The sequence below is a fragment of the Balaenoptera acutorostrata genome, chromosome 8 (genome assembly GCF_949987535.1).
Source record: "Balaenoptera acutorostrata chromosome 8, mBalAcu1.1, whole genome shotgun sequence".
Classification (NCBI taxonomy): Eukaryota; Metazoa; Chordata; class Mammalia; order Artiodactyla; family Balaenopteridae; genus Balaenoptera; species Balaenoptera acutorostrata.
The window spans coordinates 33,739,898-33,758,962 of NC_080071.1; the positions used below are offsets into that span (position 1 = coordinate 33,739,898).

A 19,065-nucleotide genomic window follows, 5' to 3' on the forward strand; every position below is an offset into this window, starting at 1 on the left:
TGCTAATTCTGGTAGAGAAGACTAGCTGCTCTATCCCTCTGCACTTTCTTTTAAATTACAAAATTGATTAGTACTTAGAGATTTTTGATGAGTTAACTTTAGGTCTTGTTTTATCAGCATCAACTGATCTTCATGCTTCTCCTGTCCCTTCTCTAAAAGCAGGAAGCTTATTCATAAAGAGCAAACAAACGTCACGGAGATATTTGACCATGGACATCATGTGATTTCAGATGGCTTCTTTCATTGTATCTTCAGATTATCAGATTTATTTTTGTAGATCTTCATCCATTAGGCTTATTTCTCTTTCAGGCATTAATTTTTTAACTGGGAACGTAGCCCTTGGCCAAATCAGTATGAGAAGAAATCATGATGTAGAGGGAATGGGGACTAGTACTTATTGTGTGCCTGGGTTGTGAGGTGCTCTACCCGGGTTATCTCATTCAGTCCTTCCATCAACCATGAGGGGTATGTGGTAATATTTCTGGTTTATTACTGGGGAACCTGAACCTCAGAATGTTTGAGAAATACTATCAGTAATTCATTCACTTACTCATTTGCTCAACAAATATTCATTGAAAGTCTGCTATGTTCCAGGCCCTGTGCCGGCTCTTAGGTACGCAGTGGGGGAATATAGATGTGGTCCCTGCCCTCCGTCAGCCTGTAGTAGAACAGAGGAGAGAGCCACTGGACCAGCACACGCACTCAGATACAGTACAGAACCACACAGTACCTGGGCACACTGACAGCAACGGTGTGACGCTGGGAGAGAGAATAACAAGAGACTCCTGTAAACTGGGAGCTCAGAGAAGGCCATGCGCAAGTGCAAGTGAGTGGAAATTGGCAAGGACGAGCAGTGGGAAGTGTGCTTCAGGCAGCAGGAGGCCTGGAGGGGAAAGCTCAATGTGCTGGAGGATCTGAAAGTGCCAACGTGATTGGAGACGAGTGAAGGGGAAGAGTGTAGGAACTGAGGCTGGAGGGGCAGCTGGGGGCCAGGTCCAGTGAAGGCTCAAAAATCTTGTTAGCACCAGTGGTGGTTTGCAGGGCTGGGATGGGAACTCATGTTTGTCTAGATCCTAAAGCTTATATCCCCCCAACTGTTTCAGCCTTGCCCTGTCTCGTGCCCTACCCCCTAGGACACAAGCCACTCTAGTGTTTTCTTCCACACTGTTTTCCAGAATGGCGAACGCACCGCTTTCATTATTGACACCCCCTAGTGTTCATGAGGAGAGAAGTGGAGGCCTGGTCTGTTACTTGATGATATAGAGGGGATTGGAAAGTATGGGCCTGGGCGAGACCCCTAAGAGCACAGTCTGCAAGGAAAACAGTTCAGGTGATCTAGAGCAGAGAGGTGACAGGAACCAGGAACCACTCAAGGAATTCAAGGAGTACAGTATTCCACAATAAACAGAAGCTTCCAGAACCACACAGAGCTGTTACCTGGGATTCCCCAGATATAGGCAGTCAGTATATATGGGATTGGATTGGCAAGGATGTTTCAAGGTTGTTTACAGCACCTTGGAGCAGAACTAATAGAAATGTTACCAATGAAGGGAGATGAAGAAGGTAGGCACCGTGTGTGTGAGCAGAAAAGCTGCAGGAGTTTGGAATAAGTTCAAGTAGAAAGGCTCCAAAGGTCAAGAATGTTTGAAGGTAAGAAGCAGGGGACTCCAGGCTGTCGAGTTCCGTCAATGTATGAAACAGGCAAAAGTCACTGCCCTTGTATAGTTTCCATTCGTGAATATGGCAAAAACCGGGATCCTGTATGCACAGTGGGCTTTCAGGGTAGGATTGGGGTTAAGGAGGTAGGTCAGGTGAGAAGCCTGTGGATACTTCTAGAGAAGCTCGGTCAGAAAATAACCACGGAAATGCATAGTACTTATGCCCTAGTGGTTTCAGGTTTTGAGGGACAAAACCAGAAACTAAAGAAATGCCTCTAAAGTGGAAGTTCAGGTACCTGTTTGGGCCACGAAAAGACCCCCTACCCCACTGTCTTAGTCTGTTCAGGCTGCCATAACAGAATACCACAGACTAGGGGACTTTTAAACAACAGAAATTTATTCTTTCCAGTTCTGAAGGCTGGACGTCTGAGATCAGGATGCCAGCTTGGTCGAGTGAGGGCCCTCTCCCAGGCTGCACGCTCCTCCTGTGTCCTCACATGGCGGGAGGGGTTAGGGAGCTCTGTGGGGTCTCTTAGAAGAGTACTGATCCCATTCACGAGGGCTTCACCCTCCTACTTAAGCACCTCCCAAAGGCCCTGCCTCCTAATACCATTACCTTGGGTGCTAGGGTTTCAGCATATGAATTTGGCGGGGACACAGCCAGACCATAGCACCTCCTGAATCACTACTCGCCAATCCCCCTCCTATGCTGCCTGCTGCCCTTTATAAGTACATTGTAGAGCAAGAATGCAAAAGCAAAATGTCGGTAGCTTGTTCTAATGGGATGACAGTCAGGGCTGTTACTTTCTGTGAAATGATCCTTTATTTTAGGTTTTTAAATGATTGATGCATCCTAATTTTGTATTATCAATATTTAAGCACTTTCTTGGAATTTGCATGTTCCCATGATATGTATTACCCTATTCCTGTTAGTTTTATAAGTGCTGGGCTTCATCATTTTAATTCAGGATAACTATACTTAATAGTCATCACTTTGAAGACGAATATGTTTAAATAAAATGCCAATCAACAGGTTTTTATATAAACAAGGAGGTAGCAGTTATTTAGAGACAATGTTCATAGTCTCATTTATACATTAGATGGGTTGTAGTAGGTTCAGGCTTAGCAAAAAGAGAGTTTAGGAGGATTTCCTGAGCAATAACAGCTCCAGAACAAATTATTTTATGACTCAATTAAGTAGCATTGACCTACTGTGTGTGTATGTCTTCCTCCCAATTTGAGTTTTTCTGAGAGAAGCTCATGGCTAATTCAGTCCCTCAAAGATGCAGAGTGTGCACTAAAATTATAATCATTCCCGTGAGCCCCCTGAAATCGCCGAAACTTTTAGTCATATTAAAAGCGCACGTGTGTTGAGTGTGCTTTGGCAAGAAATCTGAGGCTTTATTATCAAGTCTAAGTACTTGGAGATCGTTTGGCCTCGAGGAACGAAGGGTCTTTACCACCCCTGCTCCCCGTCCCTCTCTCTTCCCTCTCCCCCGATCTCAGGCCCCTTTGAGGGGCCACACCCAGGCCTGCCCTCCCCGTAAGGGCTTAATGCCTTCCTTATTTTCCCATCAAAACCGTTCTCCACACAGCAGCCAGAATGATCTTTTAAAAACACATATCTGTTCTTGTCACTTCCCCACTTAAACCGCTTCCAATTGTAGTAGGATAATGTTCCAAATTCCTATCATGGCCTCCAAGGCCTTGCCTGTCTGGCCCGTGCACCGCTCTGTCCCCACTGCCTTCCCCTCTCCCAGCACCCTCATCCTGACTCTCCTGCCAGAGACGTGTCTTTGTCTCCACACCACACCTGTTCCCCCTCTGCCTGGAAGGCCCCCCGGCCCTTACCTCCAAGCTTCCTCAGCCTCAGATTCCACGTCCTTGCCCTGACTCCCAGATCTGAATTTGCCCCACGCTCTACCACCCAGCCACATTTTCAATGTACCTTTTTTTTTTTAAATTAATTTTGTAAGTGAAATAGGGAGCATTTTCTTTTTCTTTCTTTTTTTTAAAAATTTTATTTATTTATTTTATTTATGGCTGTATTGGGTCTTCGTTTCTGTGCGAGGGCTTTCTCTAGCTGCGGCAAGCGGGGGCCACTCTTCATCGCGGTGCGCGGGTCTCTCACTATCGCGGCCTCTCTTGTTGCGGAGCACAGGCTCCAGACGCGCAGGCTCAGTAATTGTGGCTCACGGGCCCAGTCGCTCTGTGGCATGTGGGATCTTCCCAGACCAGGGCTCGAACCCGTATCCCCTGCATTGGCAGGCAGATTCTCAACCACTGCACCACCAGGGAAGCCCCTCAATGTACCTTTTTTACTTCTATCCCCTGGCTCCACTGCACTGAGATGATTGTATGATCACGTGAGAATGTCTATCCCCATCACTAGAAGCAAAGCCCCTGGGGCTCCCACTGTGAGGACCCCATTGTGCCTCTCTTTTCCCCTTGACTGCTTTAGTGAAGGCATTTTTCTCTCCCTTTCCCTCCGGGCTAATCTGACTCATCTCTGTGGCTGAGTGAGGGCTGCCTAAGCTATATTCCTCACCGCCCTGCTCTCACTTGAGAGAATTTGAGGGTCCCTCCACCTATTGGTTGGGATCTCTGCACCTTCACAGGCCAGGAGGAGAGAGAATTTCAAACAGGAAGTTTTTGTGGGAGACTGTATTTGCTTACTTGCAGCATCATCTTACTTGGGCTTCATTCTGGGTTTCTTAAGCGATTCAGGTTTGGGAAACTTCCTCCATTAGAGCTATAGTTGTGATTATTGCCCTCCAAACTACAGCTCTTGCAGGTTACTCATGAATTAAAAATGGCCGGGAGTTGGCAAACAGATTTTGCCTCCATTTAGAAATATTTATAGTAGAGCCGAAGGATGAATTAAACATCACTGAAGAAGAGGCAGTGGAAGTTCTCTGTGCCCTGTTAGGTCGATGCTAGAGAAATCAAGAAACAAGGGGAAAGAGTAAGTCGGCAGTAAGAGGTAAACTCGGTCCAGCCAGTGATCTGCTGTGGGAGAAGCGGTACATATGGCTCTAAAAGGGTAAAAAGAAAAATTCTGCATGAAGGTTTCCCTCTACAACTGCTTTACTTTTTCCCCTTCTCTTCTACTCTTCACATGTTTAAGAATTCTCTAGAAATCTGGGATTTTAGAGCAACGTGCCACGTCCGTTTTCCCACCATACATTACACATACAGAAGTTGTGAAAGAACTGTTGCCAAGAAACAGAAAAAAAGGGAGGGGCCTATACTTCACCTCCCTATTCTAAGTTATTCTACCACATAATCAGGATACTTTCAGAGAAAGTACAGGCAACCTGTCTGTCATTACATTTCATGAACTCAGCTTTAATACTTTGGGAGACCCTAGTACAGATGTAATGAATGGGACATGATGACACGACACATCCCCACACCCCTGGTAGAGTCCCCTCTATTCTTCCCCAACCCTGGACACTGCCCACCATGAGCTGTCATTAGCATGTCCCTGTTCTGAGCACATGTGCATCGCCCCTACCCTCAGGTGTTCACAGCAAGGCCTGTCAATCATCCTCATGGCTTCCTGTTTTTAATGTTTTTCTAGTGTTGATATCCCAGCCTAAGGATGTTATTTACGCTTTTCCTGAAACCTGAAGATCTCCTAGGTGGATGGGGTTGGTGGCAAAAGGCAGGGGACAGTTGCTGGGAAGGCTCATACCCAAAGCTGAGGTCTGCGCCTGGCTGCTGCGGAATGTGGTGACAGTTGCATGCTGGCAGCCTAGATGCCTTGGCAGTGGGCAGCAGCTCGGAGAACACCCAGGAAAGCCCTCAGTGTGTTAGGAAAGCCTTGACTTCCAGGGTGGGGAGTTCTGCCCTACTGGGACCCCTTCTTCTCTTGTCACAGGGGATCTAGCTAGGGTTCAAGCTGCCAGCCTTTATTCTCTGTGTGTCCTGCTTGGCAAATTGAGACTGGCCTTTAGAATATGACATATGTCTACTATGCTCCCTCCTCCAGCAGACACCACCCAACTTTAATATCTGGCTCCTAGGCTACAGCTGGGCCATGTGGAGCCATTGTGTGGAGTAGAGAAAGGTACCCCCTGCTCTGGGTGGGAGCAGCCCCAGCGTGGGGCTCAAGGCTATGGAGCAGAGCTGGATTTACCCCCAGCCTCCTTCGGCCTAGTGGCTCCTCTGCCAGCCTCCCAGCCAGCCTTCCTCAGTGGCTTTGGGGGGACAGTGAAGGCGCTGAGAGATGGACCAGGTTTTAACCTTCCTAAGACTATCATCTTTTGTCTTTTCTCAGAAAACATTAGGATAGCCAGTGGCATATCTCCACCTTGATTTAAGAACAGGCTTCTGGCTTCACTAGCCTGAGGACTTCTTCCCTGCACTGACTTTGCTTTAAAAACTGGCCAATTGTAATTCAGAGATTTTTTTTTTTTTAAGATTTTGTTAAGCAAAATCAGTTCTGATGGCTGAAACGCTTTACTAATTTTTGTTCAGTTATTTCTGGGCTTCCTCTCCTGGGCTCTTCCCTTTTCCTTGGACTATTTTTTTACCATGTGGGTATGCAAATAGGCAGTATATTATAAAATTACTTTAGAACATCTATTCTTTAAATTCTTATTTCTCCACAGCTCCCTTTAGCAGACAGGTCAGTGGATGTATTGTGGGTCTTTATATTGTGTGTGTATCAACAGCCTCAGTAATAAGAAGTCATTTAGAGAGTGTTCTTCCCTAAAGCTGGAGACTCTGCTTGGGAAATATCATCAAATATATTGGGATTAGTTTGATCAATTCTTGATTGTTTATTACTACTACAGTAATCATTTATTAAGTGCCTAATATGTGCTGGGCACTTCTCTAGATTTTATTTCTCATCCTCCCAATGGCCCTGAAAGATGGGTGATATTATCCCAGGAAACTGAGGTGAGTAACTTACTCAGGTTCACACAGGTAGCATGTGGCAGAATCAGAATTAAGACCCCTTTCTTGTGTGATTCCAGCATCTGCACGCTTTCTATTACATCAGAGGCGCTTGGGTTTTTCCACTGAAGTTCTCTGAATGCAGAGGAAATCAATACATAACGCCTGGGGTCTAGACCCTTTGTAGCTAGAAGTAGCCAGAAGCAAGCTCAAAATTTCTTTGAAGTCGCATGCTTTAATCTTCAAAATTTATGCAAATTTAGTTTTCTGCTCCATAATATAAAAGTAATCCTTTAAACTATTTGACATAGAATAAAATGTAAGCTCTAGGAAGAGCTCCTGTTAACCCCTGTCACATACCCTCTTGCCCTGCTGGGTGCTACCCTGGGGGGATCTGCACACCTCAGTTTGAGCAGGGCAGCATTGCACCATGATGCATTTCAGTTAAATTCTTAGTTCTGCCGGTTTTGTTCATAACCCTTTCAGGTATGGAGTGGCCTGTCATTTGGCCAATCTACAACCATAGACGTCTTTATAACAGAGAATAGAATCCCTAACACTTCATAGGCAAATCCTAATTTGGTCTTTGTTGATTCTTCGTGGAGATCTTTGAGTGACATCTGTCTGGCTGGAAGTTTAGAGATTATTTAATCTTGTGGTTTGTAAACTTTTCTTTCTTAGAAGCAAAAGTCATCTTTCAAATGAAATTGCTCTTAGAACTCTAAATTATATATCAGCTAAAAGTGAAGACACTCTAGTTGAAGGTTCTGCTTGCATGGTACCCTTGCCTGAGGGTCCTCCAAGGAGCCCAGGGTTCTGCAGAAATAGGTTTTAAAAACCCATTTCACCCACCCCCCACCCTCCACCTCTGGCAACCACCAATCTGTTCTCTGTATGTCTGAGTTTGGGTTTTTTATATTTATGTATTTTGGATATTAACCCCTTATCAGATATATGATTTGTAAACATTTTCTCCCATTTAGTAGGTTATTTTTTCATTTTGTTGATTGTTTCTTCTGCTGTGCAAATACTTTTCAGTTTAATGTAGTCCCACTTACTGATTTTTGCTTTGATTACCTTTGCTTTTGCTGTCAAATCCAAAAACAATCATGCCAAGACCAACATCAAGGAGCCTACAGCCTATGATTTCTTCTAGGAGTTTAATGGTTTCAGGTCTTATGTTCGAGACTTTCATCCATTTTGAGTTAATTTTTGTGTATGGTGTAAGATTGTGGTCCAGTTTCATCCTTTTGCATGTGGCTGTCCAGTTTTCCCAGCACCTCCTTTGTTGTACATTAAGTGACCGTATACGTGTGGGTTTATTTCTGGGCTCTGTATTCTGTTCCATTCATCTATGTATCTAATAAATTATTTTTAAATTCAATTCAGCAATGACATTTATGAAACAATTAGAAATTTGACCTTGACTGGATATTATGGAGATGTTGTTACATTTCTTAGTTGTGATAGTGGTGTTATGGTTTTGTTTGGGGGAAGAAAAGAATCCTTACCTTTTAGAGATTCCTACTGAAATATTTATGGATTAAATGATATGATATGTGGAATTTGCTTCAAAATAACTCTGGGAGGGGCAAGTGGATAGGAGTGTAGATGAAATAACATTAGTCATGAGTTAATAATTATTGAGGATGGATGTTAAGTATGCGGTGTGGTATTCTTTCTATTTTTATATATGTTTGAAAATGTCCATTCACATTCCAAAAGTCAACGATAAGTGTTAATATCCTATTATGTTCAAGACAGGGTACGCTGTGTTGCAGGAGATCGATGTCTTACAAGTGCAAGGGGCCTTGTCTGCTTGTTCTCTGCAGTAAGCCCAGTGTCTAGGACACAGTCTGCACATAGTAGATGCTCAGTACAAACACACGCTGAAGCCCAGCCCGCACTCTGCGCCCCGGACGGCTGCTCTGTTTTCTGTTCCCAGGAGTGGCAGCCCTGGTAACATGCTCCATGAGCCAACCTCAGACCTAGTGCTATGGAATTGAAGGAAGGCGGAGTCCTGTTCATTTAGGAGTCAGCAAGGTGCTTCCCTGGAGTTCATGGAAATTGACATTGAGTTGCCCGAGACAAATTGCATCCATTGCATCCAAAACAACATTTCTAAGCAAAGCAAAATTGCTCCTTTAATTTAACATGAATTATTTCTTTCAGGAGCCTGTTAATGTAGTTGCTAACAGTGACAGGAATACCTCAAAAGGCAGTAGGGGGTCATAGAATCTTCTTAGAACATAACCTAGCCCATCTGCTCTCTCTCAGCCTGTTTTGTTCAGAATCCAGCATAATATTATGCCCAGAAGTGTGCTTTGATCAGTGCTTTCTCATGAGGAAGAAGAGTAGATGGTATCATAAGAAAGAGGAAAAGCAGAATTGGGAAATTATCAAAGGAAATGTCAGGAATGCAGGGTGATGGATTGGTCCCATGCGTATGTTTGAGTGATTAGTTAACTCAGAGGCAGAGAAAAATCATGATTTTAAATGTTTGCATGCAGGTGTTAGTATAGTTGCCTCAGAACGAGAAGAAAAAAGGATTAAAAAAAAAAAAAAAGCTAGTCACATCTTGACTAGAAGAAGGCTCTTTTGAGAACTCGTCAATGTTACTTTACAAACACCATTCAAATCTACCAAATGGGCCAGATGGCTGCTCAAATACTGCATGCTGCCAGCTGCCCATTGCTACAGATGAAGTCTTTTCTGCTGACGTTTGTGTAACCCACAAGCACGTTATAGAGTGTTGATTCCTTTGATGCTGTTTAACATTTATGTGTCATCATAATTATAAACCATAAATATACATGACACCATGCAATAAATAAAATTGCCCAGCTTTTCATTCTGAAAGGGGAGAGGCTGTACTTATTACCTGAGAAGAGAGGATGTCTTACGCTCATTTTCCATTCTTCATAAATGTCGCTCCTCTCTTGTTGGGTGCTCTACCTACATGCGTTATGCTCACCAAGCCTTATCCCTTCAAAACAGCACAGACTCCCGAGGCTAATAGGGATCGCTGAGTCCCAGGTTTTAAAGCAGGCCTGGACCAAAAGTTAGGGGGAGACAATTCAGGGGAATCCAGATAGTTCTAAATGAAGCCAAACTATTCTATTTGACAACAAATGGAAAGTTCTTTGGAGGTCACATAACGGGCAGGTGTACAGTGTAAAAGGAAGTTGGTAAATGGCGATGAATCAGCTTCTTTCAAAACAGACATTTTCTAGAGATGCATTTCTTTTTGCTTTGAAAGACAGCTGATTCAGTGCTATTCACCTGTTAAGAAGGCGGCACTTTTATTTGTATCTGCATCTGCAAAAACCAAATGTCTTTGCCCTCCTCAAAAACCTGAGCATGTGTTTGAGAGCATGAGAAGCTGGGCAAGAGGTGGAGGGGAGGGTAAAAGCCCACACCGTTTGGTTAATCAGCCACAAATACATGGCGGAACGGGCTGTGATAGAGCCCCCTCCCCAACAGGGGCTCTTTCAGTCTCATCCGGGAAGACCTCTTTAGAACACAGCATTTTTATTTTAGACCACAGAGCCCAGACAGCACGCTCCATGGCTCTATAAATACAAGACTCAGATGCTTCCTGACACCCAGCATTTCTGCTTTTTAACATGTAAATACATGAATGCTCAAAGTGAGTAAATATCTGTACACTGAGTTTACAATCTTGTCTTTCAGAAATATCGACAGTACATGGCAGGACTTCTGGCTCCTCCTTATGGTGTTATGGAAACAGGCTCTAACAATGACAGTAAGTGAAAAATATGAACATTTTGTATATAAAAATCTGTCGTGCGGTATGTGTTTTCATGTGACAAAAAAATAACGTCCTACACCAGCTTGACGGAGTAAGTCTCCAGACTCTTTTGTGGATAAACAGACCCACCAGCCCACACTTGAGTTATTTTTAAAAATTGTTCCTATAGTGAAATTTTGTGGTCTTAGCTGATAGAGGGAGGTATGCTCTGGCACTAGTTGGAACTTCAGCATGCTTTCCCAAAATACCTTCATTTTAAAGTGTTGTTTCTGGGCTCTTTTAAAAATGGGGTTCATGAACTGTGTTTGTCGTAGACACCTGAGAGCCACACCTCTTGCTTATTTTGATGCTACTGATCAAGGAGAGAAGCAGCGGGATTCATTCTTTATTCTTAAATCGTGGCCTCTTCAAATTCCAGGCCTTTTGTAAGAGACCTGGAATCAGCCAGATCAGTCTCTGGCTGATCATAAAAGAAAGGAAGTTTTTCTCTGTGGTGCTCTTTTCTTAATGGGTGCCCACTAGACTCGAAGAAGTCCTGTGTCCTGAGTCTGTTTATCTGTTCATGCATGTCAGAAGCATCTTTTTAGCGCTCGATACCATCCCTGGGAGTTGCTCGTTGAGGCTCTGGGTCCCCTTACTTGGCTCTTGTCCGTATATGTGTGACAAGGCAGTGAGCCCTGGGGTTTCTGAAGCTGTAGCACTTCAACACTGACGCACTGATGGATCGAGTAGTACGTCCACTCCAAGCATCTTCAGAGCCAGAGTCACCCTTCCCATCCTCTTCCTACCTCCTTGAATTCCCACTCTCATTCTCACGCTCAGACTTGTCACTCTCTACAGGTGACCCTCCTTCCCGCTTGACCAGGATCTTAAGTGAGCTTCCGTCCCCTCTGTTTCCCAGTTTCTGGGCAGCCTGTGCCCTCTCTTTCTCTGTTTTTCTTCTGTCCTTGGAGAGGTGGGTGTTGGAGGGAAGATCTTTCTTTCCTTTCATTTCTTCCCCTGTTCTTGATTTTTCTCTCCTGGCTGATCTAGGGATGACCAGTAACTGAGCTGGAAATCCCAGCTGTGCTGTCTCCTAGCTGTGTGACTTCCGGCAAGGCACTTAGTGTCTCTGTGCCTCGGTTTCCTCATAGGATTGTTGTGAGGATTAAATGAAGCAAAATGTGTCAAATGTTTAGAAGCAAATGTGCCGGGCATATAATAAGCACCCAAATGATGTGAGCTATTATTTCCTCACCACCAGTTACTCTTTAACCCCTCAAAGTCTTCCTTCTGCCATGTACTTTTTGACTCAAGCCATCTGAATTCTCCAGTGACCAACCAGTAGCCAGACTCAGTCATTACTGTTACACATTCTCTATGACTGGGTAAGATTTTCCATGTTTGGACTCCATTCTCCCTTGGGTCCCAGCCTCCACTGCATTATCCTGGTTTTCTTGTATCTCTCTGGCCACATGTATTCTTTCATAGGTATTCTTCCCCTCAGCTGGAAGTTTACACAGCCTTGGCTGTTTTTCTCTTTTTTCCTCTATACTGACCCCTCCACCGTTGCATCCTTTCTTGCAACTGATACAAATCTGTTTGAGTCTTACAAAGGGCAGCCTAACTTTCCAAATGACTACTGATCTGATTCTCTTTCCACCCGGATGTCTTACTGGTCTCATGCACTCAAAATATCAGTTAACGGAATACACCGTGATTCCCACAAGCCATCCTTCCTCCTGAAAGTGTATTTCCAGTCATAATTCCACTGTCCTCCCATACCGGGTACTAAACCTCCACTGTTTTGGGGTCCTCTTTTCTCTCACCTCCACCCACTAAAGTTAATCGCTTGTCCATCCCTTGTTCCTTCCTGTGTAGTGTTCATATTCTTTCCTTTCTCTCCCCTCTGCAGCCCCCTGGCTGAGGGCCTCATCACCCTTGACCTGAGAGCAAAGATGGCTCAACTGGCTTTGAACCTTCATTATTTCACCCTGGGTTTACCCTACACCTGACGTACACAGAACTTTTTAAATTTACTTTTTATTATGAAAAAATTCAAGCATACAGAATGACACAGTTAATACCTGTATTGTCATCACTTTAATTAATATTAAACTTTAATACTTAAATAAGATTATTAATAATTTGATAGGTATTTTCATATTATTATTTTGCCATATTTCCTTCTTCTAATCATATATATACATTTCGCCCCAAATACCTCAGCAGGCATTTTTGAAAATAGAGACTTTTCCATGCAAAAACCACACCATTATCATACCTAATTACTGGTATGATTTTCCTTAATAATATCCACCACTCAATCCAAGTCCGAATTTCCCCAACTGAATGTCTTTGTAGTTAATCGTTCAAACTGGGCTTCAGTCAAGGACCATGCCATTGCCTCTGGTTTTTATGTCTTAAGTGTCTTTGAATTTTGAAAAGTCCCTTCCCTCCTTTTTCTTGATCATACCACTCTGTTGCTCAGAACCTTTAATGATGGTCCATTGCCAGTCATAGAAGGTGAAATTCCAAGACTGCTAATGCCTTAGCCCAACTTTCAAGTCCCTGCATGGCCTGAGAGCACCTTTTCAGTATTATTTCTCTACAAATACCCTAATTTCTATCCACCCTGATATGATGATTTGTACAACTGTGTGTTTATCTTATTAAACCTCCTAGAAAGTAAGCTTCTGTTACAACCCTGTATCTCCTCATTAGTCAACTCTAGTCCTTTCAAATGGTCGTTGGATGGATTGATAAATGGATGGATGAACTCAAGACGAATTTCAGAGTGCTGACATTGGGCCACCCTTACTCTTTCTGGCAGATCTGAGAAGTGATGGCAAACATGTTCATTAATACTCTGCTTGAGAGGACAACACTTTCTGTCCCCTTGTTTCCTGCCTGAGCTTTTATGTCCCGATACTATCCCAGTTTGGGGGTCAAAGTTTAATTAGGGTATGTTTCCTAATAATCTTTTCTTACCCCTCCTGCTTACTGCTGCCTATTAGGATGGGCACTCGGTGCTTTTAATGCCAATATTTTAAGTCCTGTATGGCCCCTTATTAAACACATAAAGTCCTGCTTACTCAGAATTTGGATGTCCTATATTTTTGCATTGCAAACCCCCTCACACCGCCCCAGTAGTTCTAAGCTAGGTGCAAGCCACACATAAAAACCACCTGGACTTCTGTCTCTTCAGCATAAGGCCGCTTGTTCCCACTGTACTGGGGCCAGTAAGCTCTGCTCTGGCTGGTGACCTTCCAGTATGGCCACCCTTATCATGGCAGAGTAGCAGACCCAAAGGAAGTGCAAAGGACCAGTGCCTGCCTGGACCAAGTGCTAATGAAATGTGTGTAAATGAGTGAATGGACGAATGATTAACTTATTTGCTAAGAAAATTGAGACACCCCTGGAAAGAGCCATTGCCTGCTTAGACCTGACTTGGAAGCAGCAGCAGTTTGCTTTGCCCAAAATAAAAGTTGTGTGCTAGTAGTCTTTATGTGCGACTTGCCCCCAGGTTCAAATCCCTGGAGCGGTGTGAGGTGGTTTGCCTTGGAAAAATACAATATGTGCAACTTAAGAGTTGATGTGTTTGTCTAAAACTCTGAGTGTTCTGGTGCCCGAGACAGAGTAATTGCTCTGAGACAGTTGCTCACATGGTGTAAAATAGGCAGGGATGGATTTTTACCTCTAGGAGAGTAAAGCGTATGGTAGAAAAGCAAAATAAGTATGAGATTTTATTGTCTGGCACACAGCCCTGCTCCTGATTCATTGATTTATTTATGTTACAGATTTTGGTAGGTGCTGCTATTTTTCTAAGCAGCATTATGTAAGTTTTTATGGAAAGACAAATTGAAAACACCAAAATTTTACTTGGTTTGATTCAGCAAGGGATTTCATTTCCATTTTGCAAGTTGATCTTACAGCTCATGCTCTTTCTCTCTCTCTTTTCTCTTCTAGGGATTCCTGACAAGGAGAACGTGAGTAGCTACTCTGTCTCTGCCTAATTTCTAAAAACTGTCATAAGGTAAAAAATAATTGTGGTAATGCTACCATCAAAGAGAGCTCTTTATCCACATTCAACAGAGCAGTAAATATTTTTCTAATCTTACTCCGGCATCTTTGGTGAGTCACTTTGAAATATGAAGGGGAGAAGGTTGATTGCTCTGACGTGGTCATCCCATGTCCTTGATGTTAACTAGTCCGAAGAAAGGTTATTCTAGGGACAAACAGTATAATTGATAAGTGTTTTCTTTTTCCCATGATGCATACATGGCAGTAGAGCAAACCACTAGTTTAACAGCACATAGAAAATTAGCTGTTTTTCCTTAGTAGGAATACAAAATATGAGATTTCAGGCCAGTTGATTTTATAATTGTATCCAAGTGCATTAGAGTCAATATTTCTCTTTGGAAGTCGAAAATAATGAATTGCTCTAATTGGTCAGGGCAAACAGGTAAGAGAGTAGGTGCTTTAGGATAAACCTTTCACCAAGAACCAGTGCCAAGTACTCCTTCTAAGGCTGGTAGTGGTGTAGTGGCATTGTCTTTGCATGCAAATAATAATGATATTAACTGGAATCTAAATTTAGACAACAACATGGAAGGGTTAATATGGAAGTGTGTAGGGATTAATCTGAAGTGGTGCTTGGTGGCTCTCCATTGTATCGACTTGTCATTGTGTTCCTCAATTGCTGTACCCAAGTGACAGTGTTACAGAACTGTCTCCCTTTTCTGTCCTTTCCCTGCTTTTGGTCCGGTGTCTGTGGTAATTTCAGACTATTTCTGTATTCCTTTTCAGAGGTCTGACTCTAGCTTTCTTTAGGTCTTCCTGTTTTCATAATGTTGGTTTTAAAGGGCTGGTTGGGAATTCTTGTCCACTGCTACACCACTACAAATTTGGGTTCAAGACCTAGCAATGTCACTTCAAATGTCGCACCAAGTCCTCGTTGACTTGGTTCAGCAGAGGACTTCAGTTCCTCGTTGCGGGACTTTGCGCAAGCCACTTGGCTTCTCTAAACATCCTTGCCTCTTTTTAAAATGTGGGTGTTGGTTGTGACTACCTTAAGAGGCCATCGTGAATACTGAGTGAGATAATCTGTGAAAAGCATAGAGAGTCATACAATAGAGCTCAGTAAAGGTGAGGACTGTTGCAATAATTATTATTTTATCAAGTCTCGTATCATTTTCTAGCTGTCTTTTCTCCTCTGAAAAATGCCCTACCCCTTATAAAGTAACTGTCCTTTTACATTTTATGGCTCTCCTTAACCTTGAAGGACATTTGGTCTGGTCCAAAAGCACCTATAGAGACATTTGGTCCATGCCAAAAGGTCCTTGATATTTGTCCTGTCCAAAACCATTTGTCATGGACCAAATATGCTTATGAACTTTTTGGATACAACCAAATTTCAAGGACCTTTTGATGTGGACCAAATGTCCAATGGACGTTTTGGACATGATCAAATGTCTACTAGCCCTCCTTAAAATGTCTTTGTTCAGTGAACCTTTGTAATGGTATTTTGCTATTTAAAAAATGTATCTTTGTATGTTGAGTAAAGCTGTAGATGATCAGGTTCATGGAGAGTCTAAAACAATAGGCTTTAGATGCTAAAGTAACTGATCTTGGCACCATTTTGGACATGGATGTCCCAAAGCACGCTGTAACAAATAATACATGGATCATTAGCCAAATAAAGATGATAAAAGGGCCTGGTGCTTCCTCATCAAGAGACTGTCAGTGGTGTGGAGAGCACACACAGAATGGCCAGGCCCCAGGAGATCTCAAATGTTCTAAGCTTCAAAAGGATGCTCTGTCTCTCTTAGGCACCCGGTGACCTTTAGGTTGGACCTCCCCACAGTGGAACGATGGATACAACTTTCTAAGCAGAAAGCCTACCAGCTGTCATGTAGCTCACTTCATGACAAAAGAGGCATTTGAAGTTTGCAGAAAGTCAGATACAATGAATTTAACAGTGTCTTGCCCTCAGAGATTTAGGGGGCTGGCCAGCCTGTCTCCCCAGTAACTACTCACAGTATATACTTATTTGTATTTGTTTGGGTCATTCTATGTCAAACTCACTAGCAAGAGGAAGCATACTTTTTCTCTATCAGCAAGTAGAGTGGATACAACGTCACCACATGCTATTAGGAAAGCTCTCCAATGCCATCATTCAAAATAAAGCGAATGAGATGAAAGACATTCATGAGTAGAGTTGAAGCTCTAGAAAGATAAAAAGAAGCCTAAGAGCCTTAAAGTGGTATTAATGTTAATTGAATTTTTTCCTTTATAAGAGACAAGTTGGGGACTTCCCTGGTGGTGCAGTGGTTAAGAATCCGCCTGCCAATGCAGGGGACATGGGTTCGAGCCCTGGTCCAGGACGATCCCACATGCTGCGGAGCAGCTGAGCCCATGCGTCACAATTACTGAGCCTGTGCTCTAGAGCCCGTGAGCCACAACTACTGAGCCCGCGTGTCACAACTACTGAAGCCCGCATGCCTAGAGCCCACGCTCCACAACAAGAGGAGCTACTGCAATGAGAAGCCTGCACACCGCAACAAAGAGTAGCACCCGCTCGCCGCAACTAGAGAAAGCCCGCGTGCAGCAATGAAGACCCAACCCAGCCAAAAATAAATAAGTAAAATAAATAAATATATTTTAAAAAAACAAAAGCAAAAACAAGCAATACAGAAATGTCTTACTTTAAAAAAAAAAAAAAGAGGCAAGTTGTGTTAGGATGATTTCTTTTATCCTTTACCTTCTTTAACTACATGCTGGGCAATATTATATTCCCTTTATGTTTCTCTGAATAGCAATGATATGCCTGTGGACTAAAACAAAAGCACTTAGACTATTGTCTCAGTGTCCAAACAGATTCTTTGTGGAAAGAATAAATTCTTTTTTCTAGCTCTACTCCTGATTTTGTTAATCACCATGTTTAACTTTTAATCAAATATGCAAACGTCAGTAAATGGTGTTTTTAGCTGCCTTGCCAGCTATATTTTATTTCTAGAATGAGCCTTACCTTTCATAAAAAGAACTTTCTTTTCATAAATTGCACTTCCATAGAAACAAATAGGTTGGCAGTTAACTTGCTGGATTATTTTGTCGACTACTTATTATAATTCATAGGGACATCATTCAACTTTAGATGACACAGGATACTGGAACCTGTAAAATGATTGATAAAAGTGTTAGAAAAATTAACATTGAACCAATAACGCAAGAAGACCGTTTTGTCAGGGTTGCAATTGTTTGGGCTTGTTGGTTTTATAGATTCTTCTCTTTGATCTGTTAAAAAAAAATTTTTTTTCTGTCTCCTATAAGTGGCATACCTGACTGACCATGTTTAACACCAAACATAACAATCGCAATGAAAAGAATGCTTTCTAGTTGAATGTTACGGTTGCCCTTTGACGGAATGAGCTAGTCTATAATATTTTGCTGCGTAGATAGACTTTGTTGCTTATCGTGCTCCATTCTTTTGAGAGGCAACTGCTAAGGAGTTTTGTAGTTTTAGAAGTTTATATGTTTCTTCCTCAGCATGGAAGGAGCCAGAAAATAGGCTCAGGAAGATATCAAAATAATCCCATTCTCTGATTTACAAACATCTTGTTTCCAAAAGGGTCATTTGAGGTCTTCATTTTTTAGGCAGTGATAACGTTGACAGTGTGATTAGTAAGCTTCTTGTGAAATACGCAAGGATACGGTCCCAATATAAAGCACTATCAACTCAGAGCCCAGAGGTTTCCCAAGCACTGGAAGAATTGATGCTAGCAGCTAATAACAAGCAAGCCTGGGGGTTTTGTAAAGCTATTTGGTTAGTCTCCTTTTAAGAAGATTACTTAAATCTTCCCAAACTTTTAAAAAAATCATGGGTTATTAATATGAAGAATAATTTTGGGGAATTATTAGAAAGACATAAGGTTTTAAATGGCAAATGGTAAGGACATAGTTTACATGCTTTGTGAAAATTCTCATTAAGGAGAGAGCAATAATAAGCAAGTAATTACTAGGCTCAATAGGTTAGCACTTTTAGGAATTTTTAGGGACTATAATAACATTTATCTCTATTGTTGCTCTTTTTCAAGGTTAAAGAAAACAGATTAGAATATTTTCCACCAATTAAATGATGACGTCTTATTTTACCATTGTAGATTGGCTATGATTCTGGGTCAGATGAAGAAAAAGGAAATTGTGTATCCTTATAGAAACTTAAAATATTAAAAAAAAAACTTAGAAAACCCCATAAAACTCTGTAAAACCTTTCAACTCCAGCTTTCAAATTGAATTCAAACCAACAGTTTATGGTGGAACACAGTTTTTAAAATCCTACTTTAAAACATGACTGGTAGGTGTCCAGAGCTGATTGGGACATCCTGGCCAGAGTTCACAGCTTTACCCCAGCAGCCATTTCCCTCTGGTCTAGGGTGAGAATGTTTTAACCAGCGCTGTCACCACACTGAAGCAACACACGTGACTGGCTGAGGGTACTAAGCTCTGCACAGGAGAGCAAACCAACCAAACGCTGAAGGCAGAAAATCCTGAGCTGCTCGTTTTCATTTGAAGGACAAGTTGCTTATCACCCAAGAGAAGATTAGATTTAGCAGTGTTGCTGGCCCGAAATTACGCGTTTGTAGTGTGTAAATACTCATTCCTTAGCTGGCCTATTAGAACGTGTAGCTCAGCAAGCCAAGACTGACTTTGCCCCACCTCCCGGGAAAAAACAGCCTGTTAATGTCGAAG

The 19,065-nt window shown here is 42.5% G+C and overlaps 1 protein-coding gene across 6 annotated transcripts in view; it reads left to right on the forward strand.

The window, feature by feature from the left end:
- RAPGEF4 (Rap guanine nucleotide exchange factor 4) overlaps positions 1 to 19,065 on the forward strand; it is a 311,598-nt gene that overhangs the window by 163,704 nt on the left and 128,829 nt on the right. For all 6 annotated transcript variants that reach the window (XR_009009047.1, XM_057551327.1, XM_057551325.1 and 3 more), the window contains 2 exons: positions 10,257 to 10,329; positions 14,284 to 14,303. Coding sequence is in view for 5 of the 6 variants with exons in the window: in XM_057551325.1 (XP_057407308.1) it covers positions 10,257 to 10,329; positions 14,284 to 14,303 (93 nt within the window). In the remaining variant the exon portion in view is untranslated. The remainder of the gene's footprint in view (positions 1 to 10,256; positions 10,330 to 14,283; positions 14,304 to 19,065) is intronic.